Here is a 23,677-nt window from a genome sequence, read left to right as displayed (position 1 = left end):
AACCCCAGGCCCTCTGTCCAGGACAGCTGGGAACGGGGCCCCGGCTCCTGTAACATCTCTCCCACCTGCAGCTCCTGACCTGCTGTTTGCTGGCCCAGAGTCAGTTCACTAGGTAGGAAAGGAGAGAGAAAAAAGAAAAATTTAAGCATCTTTAGCTAATTGCAGATGACAAGACAAAGGCAGTCTGACTTTTTGTTAATAATTAGCAAAAAAAAAAAAATTTAGTAAGTGTGAGCACAATTCATGTTTTTTTCTTTAAATGCAATTGATATCACAAGGAAAGACGTCCCTGGCTATAGTTGTATCGTTGACACGCCTCACCCTAATTAGGTCAGATCGGCCATGGCTGGAGAAAGGAGCTTTTGGTTTTGGGGGGTTTTTTTGCGGTATGCGGGCCTCTCACTGTTGTGGCCTCTCCCGTTGCAGAGCACAGGCTCCGGACGCACAGGCTCAGCAGCCATGGCTCACGGGCCCAGCCGCTCCGCGGCATGTGGGATCTTCCCGGACCGGGGCACAAACCCGTGTCCCCTGCATCAGCAGGCGGACTCTCAACCACTGCGCCACCAGGGAATCCCGAAAGGAGTTTTTGATTCTTTCTCTTTTTTTTAAACTAAACGTGCTCTTTTTTCTTTTCTTTTTTTAATTAATTAATTTATTTATGGCTGCGTTGTGGTCTTCGTTGCTGCACGTGGGCTTTCTCTAGCTGTGGTGAGCGGGGGCTACTCTTGGTTGCCGTGTGCGGGCTTCTCATTGCGGTGGCTTCTCTTGTTGCGGAGCACGGGCTCTAGGCACACAGACTTCAGTAGTTGTGGCTCACGGCCTTCAGTAGTTGAGGCTCACAGGCTCTAGGCGCGTGGGCTCAATAGTTGTGGCTCACGGACTCAGTAGTCATGACTCACGGGCTCTAGGTGCAGGGGCTTCAGTAGTTGTGATTCGTGGGCTCTAGAGCGCAGGCTCAGTAACTGTGGCTCACAGGCTCAGTAGTCATGACTCACGGGCTCTAGGCACATGGGCTTCAGTAGTTGTGGCTCCCGGGCTCTAGAATGCAGGCTCAGTAGTTGTGGCACACAGGCTTAGTTGCTCTGAGGCATGTGGCATCTTCCCAGACCAGGGTTCAAACCCATGTCCCCTGCACTGGCAGGTGGACTCCTAACCACTGTGCCACCAAGGAAGCCCTTGACCCTAACTCTAAAAAGTGCTGCAATACTTTATAACTTCAGGGAGCGAGCTCTGGGTGTTTGTCCTCTGACTCTGGGGACTTGCCCCTCGCAGCCCCGCGCCGCTGTCCGCCTCCCGGGGCCCCTCCCGGGAGCACGGCCGCACAGGGAGCGGAGCCCACGCAGCCCGGCTGACCGCCTCCCGCCCCCACTGCTCTCCTGCTTTGCCGCAGCTCGGAGCGGGCCGTGTGCTCCTGGCTACACACGTTGAGGCTGCTCGGGCCTCCTGAGGACAGGCGCTGTACAGCCAGGTTCTGCCATCTGAGGACAGCCCCGCGAGGCGGCTCCAGGAACGCGCAGGCCTCCCGGGCTTTCCTTCCACAAAAGCACCGGCAGCGCTTGCTTGGCTCCAAGGGGCTGGAGCATGGATTGCAAGGATGGTGGCGAGACCACCTGTGGCCCTGCCAGGGGCTGTGCCCACCGCAGTGGGCCTTGCTGACACTGCATCATCGTCGACGCCAGCGTCGAGGGCCGGTGAATCACCAGGAGGGGGTGTGAGCCTCCATTGTTCAACGCTGGCAGCCATCGCCCGTGTGCCCCCCCCCTGCTGGAGGACCCGGCCTTATCACAGTCTGCCAGCTGCCTTCCCGTGAATTATTAAAAGCGCCTCTGTGCCTGGTGGTGACTCATTTCACGTCTGGATCCGTCCTGCACAACTGGAGAACTTCGTCCTTGGCAGGAGTATCGGTCAGGCTCATCGGAGGAGTTGTCCCCTGGGAACGTGAGGAGTGGGCCTCCCCCAGCCCGGGATCCCTGCCCAGGAGCCTCTGCGCCTGCTCTTCCATCCCGGACACCTGTCTTCCCCTCCTCAACCCCGAGAGACACGCTGATTTCTCAGAAGCCTTGCACGGAGGCATGAGTTCACGTGTTTGAAAAGACCCCAGGGACTTGCTGGGACATGTTGGTTGAGCCGAAGTGCTGGTTCTCTGAGGCGGGCCCCTTCTCCCACTGGCCCCACGGAGGCCGGCTACAGGCAGTCTGCCTCACCACGGAGGCCCTCGTGTCTCAGGACGAGGCTCCTCCCCGGGGAGGGAAGTGAGCGTGCACGCGGGGTGGGGCAGCATTAAATGCCTCTCCTGTTTGCGGCAGGTCTGTTGGATTCAGCAGGTGTTTACCAAGCACCTCGTCCAGGGACGGAGCCTTGCTGTTCCTGTGATGTGCGGCCGGCCGGTGCTCCCCACCCCGCCTTCCCGTGTGTACGTCTTCACTTCCTCCCTGTCAGGGCCCCCCATGCCCTTCTGCTGTCTCTGAGCACACGATGTCCTCTCACCCTTCCACGTCCTTCGTCATGCTGTTCCCACCTCCTGGAATGTTTCTGCAGTCCCGCAGAGCCTGCTTCCCTCTCAGGACGGAGCTAAATGCTCCGTGCAGCGGTGCCTGTTGCTGCCCCTTGTGGCAGACACGCTGTCGTCCCACCACGTCCGCTCGAGTGAACTGTGACCATCAGCATCACCACTGCTGTTGTCCACGGCACAGGCATGGTTTTGGTCCTGACGCTGCAGCCACTGTAGGCTGAGTGCTGCACACGGATCATCTCGTTTCAGTCCTGCCCCTCCGGTGTCATTGTGGAGGGAGCTGCAGCGAGCAGGCAGGAGGCCAGTGGGGCCCAGACCCTGTGAGAGGACCACGGGCACCACGATGCCTCTTCATGGCGGTTAACCTGGGGGTTGGGCCTCGCCCGGGGCCGGCACCAGGACGCGGTGATAAAGCGTGTGCTGAGCCACTGGACATGGACACGGAGGAACGCAGTGCATCCCCGGGGTCTCCCAGTCTGGGCACCCAGTTTTTGGGGTTTTCCCAGTTTGCAAAGGTCTCATTAGAAAATGCTGGTGATATCACCTTTTGCCTTGCGAGGCCCTGCCTGGCTCCTAGAGACACAGCCTGCGGAGGTGGCGGCATGACGGCTGGCCTGGGCGCGGGGGTAGTGCCCGCCATCTCTGGACGAGCACAGCTCGCAGCCACTGTCACCGAGCCCTCCACATGGCTTTCACACCAGACACAGCACGACCTTTTATCATTTTCCTTCTCAGCATTTTGTTAGGTGTTCTCCTATCTTCCGTCCCAGGTAAGGTCTAGAGCTCGCTTGCCAGGTTTCAGGTGGGCCTCCTGTTGGACTCGTGCTGCGTGGACGGGTTCCCGCGGGCGGCGCCAGCTCCCTGCAGGGTCGGTTCTTCCTGTTCTTCTCGCTTGGAGTGCCACGCGGCCGCGTGTTCACAGCTTCTCTCACGACCTCGCTTGAGTATGGCTATTTTCTTCTAGTCGGCCTTGCACGTTTCTTGTTAGGTTTATTCCCGGGTGTTTTATCCTTCCTGTTACTTGCATGTTGCTTTTTCACCCTGCTGCCAGGTCCACTGCCACTGGGTGACCTGGGGTCGGGAGAAAGTGGGCACTTGAGACGTGGACAGTGAAAACCCCAGAGGGTCCCACCCCACGAGACTGTGACAGCCACAGACTAGAAACTGGCTAATTTATCTGCTAAAATCATGGGCATAATTCCACGGGGGAAATCACGTATGACAGACGTCTCACCCTCACCCGGCTCTAAGCACGGGCTATTTTTGTGTCTCGCAGACGCCTCGCGTCTGCGGTGACCCTCTCTGGCGTAGCGCTTTCTCGTCTCCCACTTTCTTACTGTGCGGCGTTGAACGATTTGCTGCTCATTGCGCTGTTGAGTTCACAGCGTCTTCACGGCCTCCCCATGTGTTTGCCTAGGCGTGGTTTGCTCACGGCGTCCCTGCACCTGTGGCTGAGCCACCCTGGACCATCTCTCCAGCCACTGGTCCCCAGGGATTTTGTGAGAGTTCTTTCTTAGCAAATGTGCCGACTCAAGAAATGGCCTTCTCGGGTGAAAACTCTGCAGCTGGGCTTCTTTTTTTCTGAGGTGAAGGTGTGTCCCGGCTCAGGTCAGCAGCTGGGTGAGCCATTGGTGGCTGCCTGTGGCCTGTTGCACAGGTGTGTCCCTCCAGGCTGGGATGGAAATTGACAAGGGAGGTCCATTTCAGACCCTCCCACCCTCACCAGGAAGCAGCAGCCCCTCCAGAGACCTTCCTGGGTGCTTGACAGGTCCGGAGCTGAGCAGAACAGTGTGTTTTGACCAGGATTCCCCTCCTGTTTTGTTTTTTTTTTAATTAATTTTTATTGGAGTATAGTCGCTTTACAGTGTTGTGAGGATATCTGTTCTGATCTCAGCATCCTGTCTTCTCTGGGAGCCCTGGGAGCGCTGCCAGATGGGGGCTCTGTGGAGGAGGCAGCAGCCTGGATCCCTGGGATGAGGGCCTGTGTGGGCAGCTCTGGAAGCCCGGGCCCTCGGCCCCGTCATGACCGTCTGTGGGGCTTGACAGAGGCTGGGCTCTTGTGGTGAAACTTGTGTGTAACTTGTGTGCCTGAGCATCCTTGCTCTGGTGCTCAGCAGTGGCCATGTTAATTAGAGTTGCTGTCGGGGGAGGGGAGAGCACGTCCCCTGCTCCCCACACTGGCTCTTGCTTTGTGGGACTGGGTACCCGCCCCCCCGCCCCAGGCATGAGCGGCGCGTCCTCTTGAATTAAACTGAAGTTCACGGTCTCTGTTTAGAGGTCATGCTGTATTAGCGAGCTCTCCTTGAGGACCATTAGCATTAAAGTCTTATGACATGGCGAGTGAGTCTCCTCACGGAGAGGGAGGGGCCTTGTCACCAGAGGGACGCGGGGCAGTGCAGGCGGCGGGTCCCCGCGGAGCCCGGGCTGTGCCGGAGCAGCGCTCTGCTGGGGTGACGATGCCTTCCTGAGGGCTCTGCCCAGCGCCCCGTGGACCCAGCGACTCCAGCCCGGCTGCGGGGAGCAGGCGCTGGTCCCTCTCGTCCTTCCTCGTGGTTCGGCCCTCAGCCCGAGGGCCTCGTTTCTCCCGCGAATGCCGTCGGGTTTGCGGGGTCCTCAAGGGCCCCCTGCCCACCCCGTGCCGTGGGCTCTGGCTGCCCCGGCCTCCCGCACTCCTGGCTCTGCCCCCTCCCCAGCTTGTGCCGCGTCCTGGACTCTCCTCAGACCGGTCGCCGGGCCGGCCTCGTGGTCCCCGTGTCTCCGGGATCCTGTTCGTGTTGCCCGCTGTTCAGTGCTTGTTCCAGGAGGGAGGCTCGGTGGTATCCCAGGTCCCCCGTCGAGGCCAGAAGCACCGTCGCCTGGCTCTGGTGTGAGCGAGGAGGCCGGCAGGGCACAGTCACCGGCCTGGGCTCATGGCCGTGTCGTGGAGGAAGTGGCCGTCGCTCTAGGCCCGGGGCGGGGCGGGGCGGGGGGGACGGTGGGCCAGGTGAAGAGGCACGGAGGGGTCTGTTTGCACAGCGGCCCGACTCCCTGTCCCGGCATGGGGCACAGGGTGAGGTGGGGGGCGGTTTTCCGGGGGTGGGACTGGTGCTGGGGGCACCCAAAGCCTGCACACAGCCCCTGGCAGGCAGCCCAGCCGTGGGGGGTCCTGCCCCCTCCCCAGGGCCCTTCCAGAAAGGTCTGTTCTGGCCCTGCTTTTCCCCGGCTCCCTGGAGCGCCAGCACTTCTTCCACAAGGTGCTGGACAGTGCGTTGCTGCTTTAGAGTCCCCCCAGCACAGAGATACACAAGTATCAGTTGACGAAACCAAAGTTGGTGTACCCTGGCACGTTTCCTACTTTCCCGGTTTTCACGCCTCCGCGCCCTTGCCCTCTGGGTCCGGGTCTCCTCCTCCATCTGGAACCCCCTCCCTGCATGCCCACTCTTACCTCTCCTGGGGCCAGCCCTTGGCATCCCAGGAGGACGTTCCATGCGTAGGTGCCTCCGCTGCCCCCAAGGTAGCGGCGTGCCTCCCCCCAGTCACAGACTCGGTTCACTTCTAGTCGCAGATGTTGCCCTGTGATCCAACCCTGCCGCAGATGGAGGGTCAGTGTCGACGCAGAGCATCCCTCCGAGGAGAACCTGCTCTCAAGGGCCCTCGGGTCCTCGATGGCCATGGGGACTTGGGGTGGGCTGGAGAGGTCGCTGTGGCAGACGTCCTGACCGGCAGGAAGGCCTTTGCCTCGGCCAGTCTGGGGGGCCTTTGCAGGTGCTGCCCTCAGGGGATGGAGTTGAGTGGGAGGGAGATTCAGGCCGGGGCGGTTTGGCTCCGTGCGTGTGGCCTGGCCACCAGGTGAGGCTGGCCCGTGAGACCCAGCACCCTCTGATAGCAGACGCTTTGTCGAGTCTCCTTCCTTTCCCGTCTGCACGTGGTTTTACAAATGTCAGTTTTCAGTAGCGTCTACATGTAGGACAAAGAGGAAACAAAAGAAAAATAATTCATAGCAGTGTATGTTTCATTACGGAGATGAAATTCGGAAACGAGGCGGGGAGGCCTTCGGGGAGGAGGCGGCTCCAGCTGGCGGGAGTGTGGGCTGCGGTGCAGGTGACCCCAGAAGACGCGCTCCTGTGGAGTGCTGTCCACCGGGAGGTGAATGTGCTGTCGAACGGGCACCGCGGCGGGGCTCACGGCCTGCGGTCATTGAGCAGCGCCCCTCAGAAGAGGCGGTCCAGTTAGGCCTTGTGTTCTTTGTCTAAAAACAAACTTCAAATACGGACTGCTGTCAGTGAAGTACGAGATAGGTAGTAGCAGAGCGCAGCATGGATGCGTTTCCTGGGCTCCCTTGTCTTCTTCCTGTGCCAGGGCAGCCGCTAACCAGCCCCCGTGCTTCCAGCTGCAGCCGGGCCCGGCCTGAGGGGGTCCCACCCCGAGGGGGTCCCACCCCGAGACGCGTGGGGGGCTGGGGAGGGGCGGGCCGCAGTCAGCGTGTGTGTACAAGTATGGGTGTGAGTGTGATAAAGTTGAAGGCACGTTAGTTATGAGTCCAGGGTTACAAGTCAGACTAGAAGGGCCTGGTTTCTGCTTCGAACGCTGTGCTGCAAGTCAGCATTTCTCTCTTCCTTCCCGGAAACCATCCAGAAGTACCGAGAAGAGTGAAAACCAAAAATGCAAACTGAAATTTGAGCAGAACAGAAATACAGCTACAGCCCAAGCCTCCAAAGAGGAGGAGAAGGGCCCCCAGCCTGGAATGAGCAGAGGTGTGTGCAGGGAAGGAGCTGTGGGCCGAGGCTGGCGGGGCAACTCCCAAGCGCCTGTCCCCAGCGAGGGCCACCCGCTTGGCACCGGGGTGGACGGGGCTGCGGTGGTATGGGAAGGGGAGGTCTCAGTGCCCTGAACTGGCGGAAGGCAGATTGTCCGCTCTTCCTGCCAGAGGGAGGCAGCGAAGGCGAACGGAACTCACACCAGACCCTTTGCTGGGATTTAACGTCAGAGGAGACGCCCGTGGTGTCCTCGGTGTAGCCTTTGTACAGAGCCAGATTGAAACAACCTCACCATTGACAATGAGTAATAAAGGCAGCATCACACAGTTTCATAAAACCAAAAATTGTGTAGAAAAACAAATAACAGGAAAAATTTCACAGAAAAATAGTTGACACTGAGCAGGTGAGAATTGTAGCTGAACATTTTGCCAAGAAATAAGACTTGGCAATCATGTAGAATCCATGAAGCTGGGAAAGTGCAGGCACCCAAAGAGGGGAGGGGAGGCCAGAGGAAGAGAAGAACCTGGAGCTGCAGACCTCGGGGTGGGGGGGCCGGGGGTGGGGGTCAGGAAGGCGAGGTGCCGGGAGGACCCCGCAGCAGGAGTGAGTCTGTTTGGTTGGAAGGGTAAAGCCAATGTACAGTGTAAACGGTCCACATTCTAGTGACTTAGAGTTGATGTAGTCAATAAGATACCTGGGAAGGGAGAAGATGCTGGGAAACGTAAGAGTGTTGGTTTTCTCATCATCAGAAGCTGATGATCAAAACGTACTGTCTAAAGATGACATCAGGCAGAAGTGTGTTTAAGTGTAGAAAGGTGAACACTAAGAAGGGTGATACGTTTGACTAGTCAGGTACTTGGTGCAGGAAGTTGATAGGAACGGTTGGAAACAAAGTATAGGTATTATAGGAAGTCAAAAGTTACAAAAGCAACCACTAGAATGAAAAATATAAACCTTTCCAAGTATCAAGAAAATTTCACACACAAAGGCAAGCAATAGAATGAAATCATTTTGAGTTACAAAACAGAAAACAAAACAAAAGAATACAACAAATCCAGAAATAAATCCAAACAGATGTTTTATCAAAATATAAATGGGCTAAATTCACCTGTTAAAAGGGAAAGACGTTCTGTTTGGATTACCAAGTAAAGCCAAAAAAAGCCGGACAGTATAGGATGCAAAGGCATGTGGGCAGTTGTACACATAGAAAGCAGAGGTCATAATCTTGATTGCAGTTAAATTTCGGTTCAAGCCAAAATGCATTGCAGAAAACAGAGAGAGGTGCTTTTCGACAGTAAAGGTGCAGATGAATATCTGTGTCAACTAAAATACCATCAGTGTTCAGAAAAGCAAAAAAAGAAGAGAGCTTCAGTAGGACATTATCAGGGACACCAGTAGTGGAGAATTATTTTACCTCTTAACCCACGATAGACAAGTGGGCAAAGAATAAGTAATAGCAAGAAATGCAAGATCTTTGATAGGTATATACAGAGAGACAGACACACACAACCCCGACTCTTAACCCTGAAACTAAAGAACGCTCTTTTTAAAAAGGGCTCACGGAAAACATTAACAAACATTAATCATGTATTAGGTAATAAAGAAAACCTTTATAAATTCAAATAGGTAGAACCAGGACAGATAACTGTTTCTAATCACAGTTGATGGAATTCGACTTTAAGAGCCCAACTGAAAAAGAAGCAGCTCCGAACACCTGGAAACTAAAAAAAGAAAAAAGAAATAGAACAAAAAACTCTGTCTTAAACAATGCTTGGGTCAAAGAAGATGATATGCAATTCAAAAGTGCATAAAATCTAGAAAATAGTCTTAATGGAAACTCTTCAGAGCCCGTGGGAAACAACTAGAGCAGTGCTCAGAATAAAAATCACAGGTTTAAATATTTACGTTATTGAACAAGAAAGAGTGAATATATATGGATTAAACACCCAATTCAAGAACTTGGAGAAGGAAAACAGAATAAACCTTAGTAAAGGAAAAACTGGTGTAAAGACCAAAGCAGAAGTTAACGAGAAAGTGAAAAATGGTAGAAATAACAAATCCAAATGCCTGTGCTTTGAAAACAAACCAGTAAAACATATTAACTATTCACAATCCTAGTAAAAAATTAATAGAAAGCATCACCACCCAAAATAAGAAATAAGAGTAATTAGCTTGGAGTTCCTGACTCGGGGCGGGGGTGTGTGCAGGGGAGCACGTCCCGGCTGCCAGAGTCTCTGATCTGACCTGGACGCGGTTCCCCAGGTACGGACGGGCAGAGTCATTGAGCTGGACTCACAAGGTGTGTACTGCCCTGTGTGCAAGCTTCACCTCAATAGTAAGGAAGATAAATGAAAACAAAAGTAAGACATAAACCTAGGAAGAATTACTAGGTCTACATGAATTCTGTAAAAAGTTAAGAATTATGTCACAATTCCATTTAAAATAAAAATCTAAATAAAATGAATAGTTTTCTAGGGAAATACAACCTATCAATCCCGACTCCAAAAGAGATAGAAATTTCAAACTGACCAACCATTACCAACTTGCCAAAAAAAAGCCACACCCTCCCCCAACAAAAAGGAAGAGACGAAAAGGCATCAAGCTGAGTCTGTTTCACAGCGAAATCCTGCTACAGGTCAGGTGCCATCCCCACTGCATGCACTGTCCCAGGGCACTAAGAGGAGGAAAGCTTTGGGGCGGGGGGTGAGCACTGTTTGACACCAACAACTACAGAGCCTGCCGCCTGTGCTGGGTGCATCCACACGCGTGTATGCATACGTGTCAGGACATGAAATGAGCAGGCGCCAGGATGCACCGTGTGCAGCGGGGGCTTCTCCAGGATGGAGCTGCTGCTCTGATTCTAGGCTGTCAGCTTATAGGAGATCTCCTCCATATTTGCTGAAAAGCCGCTTGACAAAATCCAACAAGTCTTGATTAAGATCTCCTAATAGAATGTGGACTTAGGGGTAATTTCTCAACATGAAAAAATGTATCTGTTTCAACCGAAAACTGATACGCTGTAAATAAGGAGATACTAGATTTGTTCCCGTGAAGCCACAAACAAGGTGTGTACTGCCCTGTGCAAGCTTCACGTCAATAGTAAGGAAAATAAATGAAAACAAAAGTAAGAGATAAACCTAGGAAGAATTACTAGGTCTACATCAATTCTGTAAAAAGTTAAGAATTATGTCACAACTCCATTTAAAATAAAAATCTAAATAAAATGAATAGTTTTCTAGGGAAATATAACCTATCAATCCCGACTCCAAAAGAAATGTGCAGTATTAGAACCTTACCTTGGTATTCTGGAGACACTAGTCATCCACCTGAGACAAGAGGAAGAGCTCCAGGTACCTGTGTTGTGGAGGAGGGCGTGATCGGGGCTAAGACGGTCGGCCGACAAGCCTCGCCGTCAGCCTGAGGCCCTAGTGAACGGGTGGGCAACAAAATTAATGTGCAGAAATGGAACAAGTCCTGTATCTACAGAAACAACAAGTTAGACAAGGGAAGAAAGTACTCCTGTGTACAACGGCAACAGCAAGAGGTGGAAAGCCGAAGGGCCCTGGACGGGCCTGCGGGTCGAGCAGGACGCGCCGGCTCTGCACGCGGCCGAGTCCTGGGAGCCTTGGCCTCACCTTCTGCACAGCCCTGGTTTTGTGAAAAAGGGTTGTTTGGTTTATCTTAATATGGGGTGGGTGGGGTGGGAGAGAGGAAGGATCCCAGGATTCTTGTCAACAGAACAGGACGTCAGAGCAGACCCAGTTACAAACAGGAAGTCAGTGAGTGAGTCCCTGGGGGACGGATGAGCCCTTTCTGTACCGAAGCAGGGACGTCCGGGCCCCCAACCTGAAACCCAGCAGGACACTTCACGCCTTCCGGGAGACAGACATCCTCCACCGCCAGGTCCCCTGCCTCTTGTCCATAAAAGATCTTTAGCCTCCTAGGCTGTCCCCAAGTTCCAAAGCGCAAATTTAATCAGAAAAGTGAGAAAATACAGAAACAAAACAGTCAAGCAAGACAAAATAATAATAAAAGGTTAGCCCTAGAACGAAGTCAGGGCCCTTTAGGTCCTCCTCAAGGGCTATAGATAATATCCTGGGCCATGTCCTCGAGTTGTTTTGCAGACATTAAAACCCTGCCTGGTAGAGGAAGTTAACTGCGTGCTGACCACCAGCATGTCGACCCCAGACCAGTTGGAACCAGAAGTTCGATGTTGTTGGCTCCCAAAATACCACCCAGTTACCACCGCCAACAGAGCTGAAGAATGTCCACGAGCTGATCAGACGCCCGCAACCCTCACCCCTGACGGTGTCTTTAAAAAGCCTTCCCTGGGGCTTCCCTGGTGGCGCAGCGGTTGAGAGTCCGCCTGCCGATGCAGGGGACACGGGTTCGTGCCCCAGTCCGGGAAGATCCCACATGCCGCGGAGCGGCTGGGCCCGTGAGCCATGGCCGCTGAGCCTGCGCGTCCGGAGCCTGTGCTCCGCAACGGGAGAGGCCACGGCAGTGAGAGGCCCGCGTACCACAAAAAAAAACCGGACCCTTCCCTGGAAGCTGTCGGGGGGTTCGGGGCTCTTGAGCGCGAGCAGCCTGTGCTCCTTGCTTGGCCCGGCGCTGGGCGCCCTGCAGTAGACACTGCCTTGTCCTTCACCACAACACGGCCTCAGCAGACCAGCTTTGCCCTGTGTTGCGCGGTAACAATCCCAGGGCTGTGGTGACATCGGATGGAACTGCAGGCAGACGTGTGGCTCTGAGGACTCGTCCTGCAGGTCAGCTCACACCGTGGGGACTGGTGTGTCTGAGCCACCAGGTGGGAAGCAGGTCAGACGTTGGTTGGCAGGAGGCTGGCTGGCCGTTGGGATGGTTCCAGGAGCCACGAAAGTGAACAGGGAAGCTCTCTCTGCGCTAGTCTGGAAATTCCTCCAAATGTGTTCCGTGAAAAAAAATCAACGTATGAAACAAAGTGTGGGAAATCTTCCATTTTTGTAACAAGAAATAAATTTAAGAGAAGGGAAGAGCGTTGACCTTTTAGCTGGTGAATGTGCGAGCTGAGCCCGGGAGATGTAGCTGCGGGAGGCGATGGGGCGAAGTTGGAGAGAGACCTCTCCGCACGCGCACGCTTGTGTGTGACACCTGAACCGTGGCTCCTGGGGCTGCAAAGCGTTCGCCGGATCCAGGACAAGGTGCTGCAGGGCCTGGCACCAGGGCACCAGGACCGTGCATCTCCAGGAGAGACCACCATCGTGCTCTGCTGCGTGGGCACGTGGTAGCTGGGGGAGATCCGCCTCTCCTCTGCTCAGGGGGTCAGCCCCCGCCCCCAAAAACAGAGAGAGAGAGAGAGACCAGCCCAGACTGGACTGTCGGGCCCTCTGTCCCCAGGAGAGAGTCTTCCTGGTCAAATGAGGTTCGTGTCTCTGCTGGTCTGTTTGACTGTGGCCGTGAGGCTGGACGCAGTGAGGGCAGGGGCTTTCTGGGTGCCCACGCACTGGCCGCCAGGTAGGAGGTCTGGGTGGTGTCAGAGAGGAGTGACAGGCCTGGACACTCAGGGGCGAGTGGCAGGGCGCTGTCCGTGCGTCGGGACAGCTTGGTTCCCGGGAGGAGCTTCATCTGAGCCCCAGGCTTCTGAGGTAGAGGTCAGGGGCCACTGGACACGGTGGGCGCCACTTCTCCTCGGATTCACACGGTTTTGTTCTGCTCGTGACGCCACGTTGCCCAGGCGTCTTTGGTGCTTGCTTGTGAAGCGGGCCGTCACCCCGACGAGGCGGCCCCGCTGTGAGCACCGCCGCCACCTATCGGGGGGCAGCTAGCAAGGCGGGCGCTGGGCTGCGTCCTTCCGGCACCGGGAGAGGCAGTAGGGGTTGAACGTGCGGCCCCCACGTGTAACTCACTTCCGCTGAGGCTCTTCCGGGAGCTGGTCCGCCGGGAGCTGGTCCGCAGGGCGCTTGTGCTTGGCGTCTGCTCCAGCCCTCAGGCTTCAGGCTCTGGATGTGCGCTGGTCCCACTTAGGGGCAGGGTTTCCTCCAGGGACCTGATGACTGATTGGGGTGTCATAAAGACTGGATGTTTGGGGCCCAAGGATTCCTAAATCAGGTCGCCCCAGTAGGACCTTTCCAAGAATGGCCTGGAGGGAACGTTTCCAGGAGGAAGTGCTGCAGGCGTCAGCCTGTCCGTGTAGGCCGGGAGGGCAGGTGAAGGAGACGCGCCCCTCCCTCTCCTCCCCGCTGCCCAGGGCTGCCGGTCCTTGCTTGTCCGTCACGACACCTTTCCCACTGATGCAGGGCACGTGCTGGGATGTGAGCTGGGAGCTCTTGGCCGCCCCGGGTTAAAGGGCAGGTCGTCAGCCGTGCAGCCTGGACAGTGGTGAAGCCGGGGTCGCATACCCAGCCTCGGGGACCGGCCGCCTCACTCACGGCTGCTGCCTGTGGCCGGTGTGGGCGCCACTAGGGGTCTTGCCCACATCCCCTGTCCGCTCTGGGGCTCAGTGGAGAGCTGGGTGGGAGGTTAAGGGCCTCTCTCTGGGGTGTCAGGACACAGCCGGACAGCAGGCAGAGCGGGAGTCCCCGGTGCCAGCGGCGGGCAGCACGCCAGGGCTGAGAGGGTGGGCAGGCGGGTGGCCGGGCGCAGGCCAGGAAGAGCAGAGCTGGATGACAGCCCTCTCTCCTCCCGGTGACCCACACGCGGGGACTGGGCTGGTGCGGGGTGGGAGGCCCTGAGGGTGGACTGCAGAACGGCCAGAGCCCGGTGTGAGGACAGTGGCACCGTGCCTGCAGCCGGCTGCCGGGGCCTGCCGTGCCCTTGCACGCGGGTGTCTCGTCGGGGGCCTTCGGAGCCCAGGGCAGCGGACGCTGGTGTGGGCGAGTGCTGTGCCCCCGCTCGGGGCCGCCCGCCCCGTCTCTGCTCCTCCCCGTGGGGGCGCGGGGGAGTCTCCTCCCTGCTCTTCTCCAGCCTCGCCGTCCCCCCCACGCCGCTCCCACCATGTGTTAGAGCAGCTTAAGTTCCACGCTTCTGCGGTCCCTTCCCAGCGGTCTGTGCGTGGCCTGACATCCTGTAGAGGAATTTGAAGTCACAAAATAAATAAAATATCAAGACTGTCAAAGCCGATGAGAGCGCCGGTGCGTTTCGAACACGCTCTCTCCAGCTGCCGTGGCCGCCTTTCCCCGGATCTTGATGTCCCCCCATGCGCCCCGTGACTGTCTGTTGCTGCTCTGGAGACAAGAAGTAAAACACAGGGAGGACGTAGGTTTGCAGGAGGCCTGGCGACGGACGGGGCCAGGGAGAGGGAAGTGGGTGCGCCTGCAGATTTCCTGGGGCTCGTGGTCCAGGCTCACCCCACTCCTGTGCTTCCTCGTAGCTGGAGATGGAGCTGAAGATGCTGAAGTCCCAGGCGGGCCCGGCCGAGCAGAGCTTCCTGTTCTCCAGGGAGGAGGTGAGCTCGCTCAGGTACGTCCCCGTCCCCAGGGCTGCCCCCGCCCCGGTGTCGTCTTCACAAGTCACCTCCCATCCTCGTGGCTCACAGCCCCCCTGCCCCATTTGGCCTTTGCTCAGCGGCCTTCCTCGGCTGGTGCTGACAGCCAGGCCTCCCTCTGTCTCAGCAGACGGCAGGCCACTCCTGTCCCGGCGCTGTCTGCGGGGACACACCTACGGTCGTGCGGGTGTGACGACGGGCAGTGGGAAGTGCAGCAGGGGCGCCCGGGCAGGTCTGGGGGCTTCCCGAGTGGGTGCCCGTGAGTGGGGCTGTGGGCGCGTGGGAGGACGTGCTCGCTGGCGGCTGGGCCAGGCAGAGGCCAGACCCGCCGGCCCTGGTGAGGCTTGTGGCCGTGTCCCCGTGAGCAGCAGGGAGCCGTCCAAGGTTTCAAAGCAGAGGAGTGACATCTGAGCCGGCTGGGGAGGCAGGAGGGGAGCTGCCAGCACCTGCTGAGCCTTCACTGCGGGGTCAGCCGTCAAGCTGTGGGCCGAGGGTCCTCCAGGCGCCCCCTTCACGGCGCTTCCTGGTCCTCGCCGCACCGGGCGGCCTCCCGCCCCGGCACCCCGTGCTCTGCTGCACTCGCCGCCGTCCGTGTCTGAACAGCCAGCCCTGTCACTCCTGTGCCTCGGTTTCCCAGCGTCATACGCGGTGACTGCAGGGGTCAGTGTCCTCCACACAGCTGAGGGCATGCTCAGCTTTCCCAGGAAGCCTCACGGGGCCCCCTGAGGACAGGTGTCCCGGGACGTGCGGCCCCCACCGTCACCCCCTCACAGTCGGGGGGACGACAGGGGCTTCAGGAGCCCCCCTCTGAGTGGAAACCCAGGCAGCCTCCGTCTCTCTGGTCCTCCCCTCCTCCCACGGAGAGGGAAGTGCTCTTCCGGCAAATCTTTTCTAAAACCCACGGGTCCAGGAACACCTTCTCCTAAGGGGTCGGTGCAGAGGAAGGCTGTGAACCCGACGGCCTGCCGTCCATCACCCGCCCTTCGGCCTTCCCTGGAAGCCCGGCCGGCCAGGGGAGCCTGGGGCCCAGGGCTGGCCCTGCCCACCGGGGGCACCTGGGAGCCCATTCCTCCCGAGGATGGGGGTGAGGACAGGGTGGGCACGGCCGTGCCTTTGTCACGCGCACAGGTGGACCTGCTGTGCATAGGTTATGTGTGTGTTAAATACACATGTTACATGTGTGACACATTAAGTGTATACATGTGACATTTTAAAGCGTCACTCTCTTAAGGAAGGAAACTGGGGGGAAACTTCAGTAAAGATTTTAAGTGGCAGCAGCTGAAGGGCTCTCTCAGCTGGAACAAGCCTGGGCTCTTGCTTCTGTGCTGGCAGCTCTGGGAGATCCCAGGTGCTGTCTGTGAGTTTAGCAGCTGGATAGACTTGCTCGTCCTGGAGACTGGCGCCTGCCCGTCCCGCCCTCCGGTTCCCTCACTGCCGCCTGGGTCCCCTCACCTGCCCACCCAGGCCCGTTCCAGCGTGCGGAGTCCCCCGCTTCAGGGGCTGGGGCGACCCTGGCCTTGGGGGCACTGGAGATGCCCCCTCCCCCTGAGGATGGCATTGTGTGCTGGGCCCCGCTCACTCCCCTTCCAGACTGCCAGGGGCTAGACTCCTGTTATTCTTTCTTTAGAAAACTTACTGAACAGATCCTTGCTGAGCACCCCTGCTTTGGGTCTTACACTGCCCTCAATCAGGAGACGAGCCCCTGCCTCTGAGTGTCTGAGCACTCGGGTTCCGGGAGCGGGCGCAGCCGGACACGGACGTGGCCACACGGTCACCCCCCGCGACCCAGGCCCTGAAGCCAAACGCGCCTCCGTGGACCTGGGCCTGGGCCTGTGGACCTCAGCGAGGGGTGCCCTTTGAAAGGCAGCCGCAGCTGGGGTGAGGCCCCCAGACCCTGGTGCTCCGGGCTGAGGGCAGCCTCCCGCTGCCCCTCCGCACCACGTGCGGCTCCGCCGGGAAGCCCGTTGGTTGGCCAGCAGGACCCCTCCGCCAGGGCTGCAGGCACACCGGGAACCAAAGTTGGGCCCCTTTGCCCACCTGCTGCCCAGCTGCCAGCAGCCACGGGGTCCCCGCCTGGACTGCGCAGGGAGCCAGGGCCACGACCCCGTCTCTCCACTCCTTGCGCTGACCCTGCGGTGGGTGCGAGGGTCAGCCTCCCCCCACCGGGCAGAGCCTCTGGGTCTGGGTCCTGGCCCGCCTCGTGCCTTCTCTCTGGGGGACTGAAGAGCCGTGTGCCGTCCGGCGTCCCGAAGTGTGACAGAGACGCGCTCTGGCGGCCCAGTCTGCGCTGCGTGCTGGACACCTGGTGGCCTTCCATCTGGCGCCTCTCGCCCCCACCTCTTGGGAGGCGTCTTGAAGTGTTCGCTGCTCGTTTCTCGTCTTCCTTTTCTTCTGCTGCTTCTCTCTGAAACTCTTATCTGCATGTGGAGCTTTCTGAATTCTTCCATCGTGAGAACATTTTTGATCCTATTTTCCATCTTTTGCTTCTACGTCCTATAAAATTTTCTCGAATTTATCAACCCGTTCTATTTTATTTCTGCTGTCATGCTGCTAGTTTCCTGAGACTTTTCTGTAGCGTTGCTGTTGTTCTCTGAATATCCTTTTACATTTAAAATGTGTTCACTGACTCTTTGACGTTAATCATGGGACTTTATGAAGCTTTCTTCTGTCCATACAGCCTGTTTCCTTTAAGTTGCTTTCTTTCTGTCACCATGGTGGTTTGGGCGTAGGTCTCCTGTTGATGTTCTCCTCGAGGCCCTGGTGGTGCCAGCCATCTGCTCATGAGGAGGGGGCACCGAGCAGCTCCTGGACCCACCCTGGGCCTGGTGGACTCTGCCTGCGGCTTCACTAGGTTGAACGTGGCCATCTCACTGGGAGCCCTCAGGACTGGCGTCTGGGTCCTGTCTTCGGGGAAGATGCCTATCTGGAGGTTGAGCTGCCAGCTTCTGGGCGTGTAGCTGGGGACAGGACCGGCAAGCTCGGTGTCACTGTGGGGACATCCCCTTGGTCCCCTGTTGACCTGGGCAACTTTGCCCTCTACCTGGTATCCTTCTGCCCGGAAACCCGCTGTTTTCTCTCTAAAGAAAATGAATTTCCGGTCTTCTTCAGAGGCAGGGGAGAGACACATAAGATCAAATGCGGAAGAGGATGTGCAGATGCTGGATTTTGAAAAGATCTTTAACTTCTGGTTCTGGTCAGCTGGAGCAGCCGCATCATGCCCAGGTCCTCCCCCTTACAACCGAGAACCCTGCGCATCACACCCACCGAGGAAGGCCCGGGCAGGGAGTCAAGGGTGGCCTTGAGGACCCTGGGACTTGGCGAGCTCCCGAGTTTTCTCAGCTGCCGTTTGCCTGGACCAGCAACAAGATACACACAGCTCCCAGGAAAGCCTGTTCCCCCCATCCCCTTCCTTCCCCTGCCCCATGGCACAAGCACCCAGGCCCACCGGCAGTGTCACTGGGCCAGCAGGGCTCTCAGTGACCACCGGCTACAGCAGGCAGTGGAGTGTCATCCCAGGGAGTGTCAGCAGGGCTGAGCCGATCCTCAGGGGCAGCATTGGAGCCAGAGCGCGATGGCGGGGGCTGGTCACCCTTCCTGTCACTGACCCGAGTCAGAAGGCGCGGCACACAGTTCCTGCTCCCACCCTGGAGCAGCGGGGCGGCCCTTGTTCACCAGCCCTGGTGTTGGTGGACCAGTGGGGAGCCCAGCTGACACCACCCTGTCTGCAGGGTCTGCTTTTGCAGCATCGTGTCAGCAGGGACTTCCACCTCCTCCTGAGCCGGGTGGCTGCCGCCAGGGGAAGGTTAAAGAGGATGAGGTCTCACAGCGTAATGCTTGGAGTGTCCAGGATGTCATAAAAGCCCCTTATCCTATCCAGAAGCAGGGCAGCTGTAACATGAACAAGAGAAGACAGTCAACAGACAGCAACACCACAGTGACTCGGGTGGCGGAATTACCTGATGAGGATTTTAAAGCAGCATCGTAAAAATGCTTCAACACTTACACATCCTCTTTAAACAAATGAAAAAATGGTAAGCCTCAGCAAAGAAATAAAAATTATTTGTTTGTTTTTTTTTAAAAAAAGAACCAAACAGAAAGTATACACCTGGAAAATACAATAACCACAATAGAACGCTCATTGGATACGCTCCACAGTAGCCTGCAGACGAGAGAAAGAATTGTGAACTCAAGGGCAGATCAATAGAAATCACCTCACCAGAGCCACAGGGAAGCAGACTGAAAACAAACAGCAACAGAGCCTCGGGGACCTGTGATGAGGAGACACAGTATGGGACTTTGCTTAATTGGGGTCCCAGACAGAGAGAAAGGGATCGGGGCTGGGAAAATACTTTAAGAGGTAATGACTGAAAATTTCCCAAATCTGGTGAAGGGCATAAAACTACAGATTGAAGAAGCTAAGTGAAGCTCTCACAGTATAAAACTAGAGAAATCCACACCATGACACCTGCTGATTAACCTTCTGAAAATTAAACACAAAGGAAAAATCTTGAAAGAAGCTAGAGAGAAACACTGTATCATCTACGGGGACATGGATCTGAGTGACAGCGAGTTTTTTACCTGAAACTGCGGAAGCCAGAATGAAGTGCACATTTTTCAAGTTCTGAGAGAAAAGAACCGCCAGCCAATGAAAATATCCTTCAGGGATGAAAGGAAAATCAAGACATCCTCAGACAAAGTGAAACTAAGAGAATTTGTCACCAGCACACCTACCCTTAACGAATGTCTAAGGAAGCCTCCCGAGCAGGAGGGACATGGTAACAGAGGAAAGCTTGGAATTTCCGAGGGGGAGGAACGATGGGATGGGTGAAAACAGGGAGAAGCGTAAGAGGCGGTCCTCGCAGTTTTCTGAAATCATACTCGAGGTCAAAAACCCGTAGCGTCCCGTGATGGTGGTGCTCAGCACACACAGGAGAAACGCACAAACCAGTTCTTATTTTAAAGTGGGGAGAGGGATACGTCAGCCCCAGGAGGCCAAGTCACCTATGTGTATCTTAATACCTTCAGCAACTACTGAGAAGTATTTGCAATGCAGAGTGCTCAAAACACTACAGAACTGTACAAGTAACCCACTGGCAGGCAAGGAAAGAGAACCAGAGGAGTTGGGAGCAGAGAACACATAACAAAGTGACAGATTGAAGCACCAGCAAATCAGTAGTTCCTTTTAAAGTAAATGATCTAAACGCACCAACTAGAAGATAACAGATGGGCAGAGTGGATATGAACACATGACCCAGTTGTAGTTTATCTACAAGACTCAACTTCAACGGTAACAACAGAGGTCGGTTGAAAGCAAAAGGATGAGAAATGATGTACTATGGAAACATGAATGTTTTTAAAGTAGGTATGGCTTATATTAATTGAATAATTTCAGATAAAATACTGTGGACAAAAAAGGGACGTTACATGAGGCTCAATCTGCCAAGAAGACGTAACGATCCTAAATGTGTGTGTGCCAGACGACAGAGCTTCAAAACGCGTGAAGCCCAGCGACGAACCTGAAAGGAGAAATGGGCAGATCCACCCGTACAGTCCAGGACCCCAACACAGCACTCTCAGATGTCATAGAACTTCCAGACCGAAAAGCAGCCAAGACATGGAAGAACTGAACACCACCATCCACCAACAGGACCTGATCAACATCCAGAGAAGGCGCGGTGGGGCAGCCCACCTGGAAGGCCAGCCGGCGTGGACCGCACCCAGGGCGTGGAACAGACCTCAGCAAGTTCAGGAGAATCAGCTTCATACCCTGTGTATTGTCTGACCAGAAGGAGCTCAAACCAGAAGTCAGTAACAGAAAAACAACAGGGGAATCTCCTAATGTTTGGAGATTAAACAACACACTCATTAATTAAACAAATAGCCCGAGTGTGGAAGAGGACATCTCAAAGGAGAGATAAATACAGCCGACTGATGGTGAAAACACACCTGTCGGAGTCTGTGGGACAAGCAGAGTCAGCGCCGAGAAGGAGGGTGCACGGCACTGAACGTTTGCATTAGGAAAGTGGGGAGGTCTCCGATTTATATTCCAGCCTCGAGACCCTGAAAAAAGAAGAGCAAATTAAGCCCAAAACAAGCAGAAAGGAGGAAATAATAAAGAGCAAAATATGATGAAACTGAAAGGAGAAAAACAGAAAATTATTGAAGCAGAAAGCCAGTTCTTTGGGAAAAAATTCAATAAAATTAATAAACGTCTAGCAAAACTGACAAGTCTGGAAAGAGAAGACACAGGTCGTGAGTATCGAGCGTGCACGGGGTGTCTCTGCAGGCCCTCGGCCACGTAGAGGACACAGGACACTGTGAACAGCCCTAGGCTTGCCAGATCATTAACTGGGGGCAACGGACCAATGGCTCAGACACCAGAGACGACCAAAACTCAACCAGGATGAAACAGGAAATCCGAATCATCTTACAAACATTAAAAACTTGAATTTATGATTAAAATGTTCCCCCCAAATATGTTGCCAGGCCCATATGGTGTCCCTGAAGAACTGTAAACATTTAAAGAATAATTAACATCAGTTTTACACAGTCTCTTTAGAGCACAGAAGACGAGGTTACCGGGGGTGGGGGGTGGGGGGTGGGGATGGGTGTCTCCGAGGAGACAGTGTGCGTGGGCTCAATGGCGGCAGTGGTTACACGCATCTGCACGTGTGACAGCGTCGCGTGGAAGCTGTTTACCTCGTTACCATTGAGAAAGACACTGAGTGAAGAGGACATGGGCCTCCTTGTGCAGTTTTTGCAAGTTCCTGTAATTATTTCCTAAAAAGTGGGGAAGAAGAGAGAGAGCGACTTCCAAGCCACTTCCAGTTGGAGCCCTGCCTTCTTGCTGCTTCTGGAAGCGACTCTCGGTGATGCTGTTCCTGAGACTTTGGGGGCTTTTTGTGGTAGAAGCTTCTTGGCGTTTCCACTGCCGGTCTAGGAATTAGCTTTTCTGTGTCCTTTACCGTTCATTCATCTGTTTTCCAACTTCTGAAGTTGTTTGGACACAGTGTCTTCTATTTTCTTTGTCCTTACAGGAGCAGCCCTCAAAAGAAGTAAGGAAGACCTGTGCTCTTGTTTTAATGGAATTTTGAGAGAGGTTGCACTTAAATGTAAATGTTGGAACTGGCATCTCAAACTGAAACTCTTCGGCATTTTTTTCTATTCATAAATATTTTATACATAGTGAAATCCACATCATTTCAACTCCGTTTCTCCACTTTGTACTATGACACTTTCCCATGTTTTTACAGACTTTGTGTAAATATTAACATATAGTTTGTTCCGTAATGCAGTTGGCTAACCCACTTCTGGAGTTTGAGTTATTTTCACGTTTTCAGCTGTTAAGAACAAACCGTGATGAACATCTCTGTGCATTAACTGTCAGCCATGTTTTGACATACGGGCAAGCGTACTTTCTGGTTCCAGAAGCTCGACGGTGCTTGGGCTGTCTGGTACCCAGGATTCCGACGCCTTATGGTTTGAAAGTGGGGACAGTTCCCCCTTCCAGCAGCAGTAGTAACAATTGTGCCAAAGCAGCTGACGTTCACCTAATGCTTTCTGTGGGTCAGGCTCTGCACCCCGTGCTTTCTCTGCATTAGCCTCCGGATTCTTAGGGATTTAAAAATACCTGTGTCATTGAGGCATACTCTACATACAGCAGGATGCATGCCTTTTAATGTCCAGTGTCGCGAGGGTGAGGTACGCAGGGGTGGGGCTGTGGTAGTGGTCCACCCAGAAGGCAGGTCTCAGACAGTGTGTTGTCTTTGGAGAAGCCTAAAACAGTGATTAAACCAAATAAAAGCCAGTCTGCTTTGGATTATCGCCATGCTCCTTCACTTGTGAAGAATGTCAGTAGTAAAATACTCCTCCGCCACCTCACCAGACACCACAGTCACATTTGACAAATACGTATTCATGCTCGTAATCACCGTCACAATAAGGCACAGACTGTATCCTAGGAGACTCTTTATTTTTTACTATTAACATTATTATGTAGTAAAATAGTCTCTTTCTTGGTGTACAATTCTGTGAATGTTAATTACTTACCCCTTAATCAGAGTATAAAATAATTTCATCACTTCAAAATCCTCCTCACGCCGGCAGTTTATAATCGCTCACCTACATACCCATAATCCCCTGGCAACCACTGATCTGTTCTCCATCCCTACAGTTTTGATTTTTTCTCAGTAATGACCTGTAAATGAAATCCTACGATTTGTAATCTTTTGAGACTGGCTTCTTTCACTCAGCATAAGTGAGATTCATCCAAGATGTTATCTGTATAAAGTTCATTCCTTTCTGAATACTGTAGCTTTCGATCAAGTTTTGAAACCAGGAGGTATGAGTTTTCCACCTTTGTTGTCCTTTTCCAAGATCGTTTCGATTTCTCTGACATCTTAACATCAATATTAAGTCTTCCAATTCATGAACATGGAATGTCTCCCCATTTATTTAGTTTTTCTTTAATTTCTATTAACAATCTTTTGCAGTTTTCGGTGTACAAATCTTATACCTCCCTGGGTAAATTGATTCCTAAGTAGTTCGTTCTCTGTGATGCTCGTGTAAATGGAATTATTTTCTTAGATTTGTTTTTCACATTGTTCATTGCCACTGTATAGAAATATAACTGATTTTTATTTATATTGAAATATATTAGTCATTCCAGCTAAAAAGGTTTGTCGACTTTGTTGATCTTTTCAAATAACCAACTTTTGGTATTGTTGATTTTTCTTACCGTTTTTCTGTTCTCTGTGTCATTTGTCTCTGCTCTAATCTTTTTTTTTTTTTTTGCGGTACGCGGGCCTCTCACTGTTGTGGCCTCTCCCGTTGCGGAGCACAGGCTCCGGACGCGCAGCCTCAGCAGCCATGGCTCACGGGCCTAGCCACTCCGCGGCATGTGGGATCTTCCCGGACTGGGGCACGAACCCACGTCCCCTGCATCAGCAGGCGGACTCTCAACCACTG

At 54.5% G+C, this 23,677-nt stretch overlaps 1 protein-coding gene across 1 annotated transcript in view; it reads left to right on the top strand.

Annotated features, from left to right (window-relative positions):
• MAD1L1 (mitotic arrest deficient 1 like 1) overlaps nucleotides 1-23,677 on the top strand; it is a 320,736-nt gene that overhangs the window by 200,378 nt on the left and 96,681 nt on the right. Inside the window, exon 14 of the mRNA XM_079718283.1 lies at nucleotides 14,597-14,685. Within this exon, the coding sequence (XP_079574409.1) occupies nucleotides 14,597-14,685 (89 nt within the window). The remainder of the gene's footprint in view (nucleotides 1-14,596; nucleotides 14,686-23,677) is intronic.

This window comes from Hyperoodon ampullatus, assembly GCF_949752795.1.
Source record: "Hyperoodon ampullatus genome assembly, chromosome: 14".
Classification (NCBI taxonomy): domain Eukaryota; kingdom Metazoa; phylum Chordata; class Mammalia; order Artiodactyla; family Ziphiidae; genus Hyperoodon; species Hyperoodon ampullatus.
The sequence above is the reverse complement of the archived record's forward strand: the minus strand, read 5'-3'. Positions and strand labels throughout refer to the sequence as shown.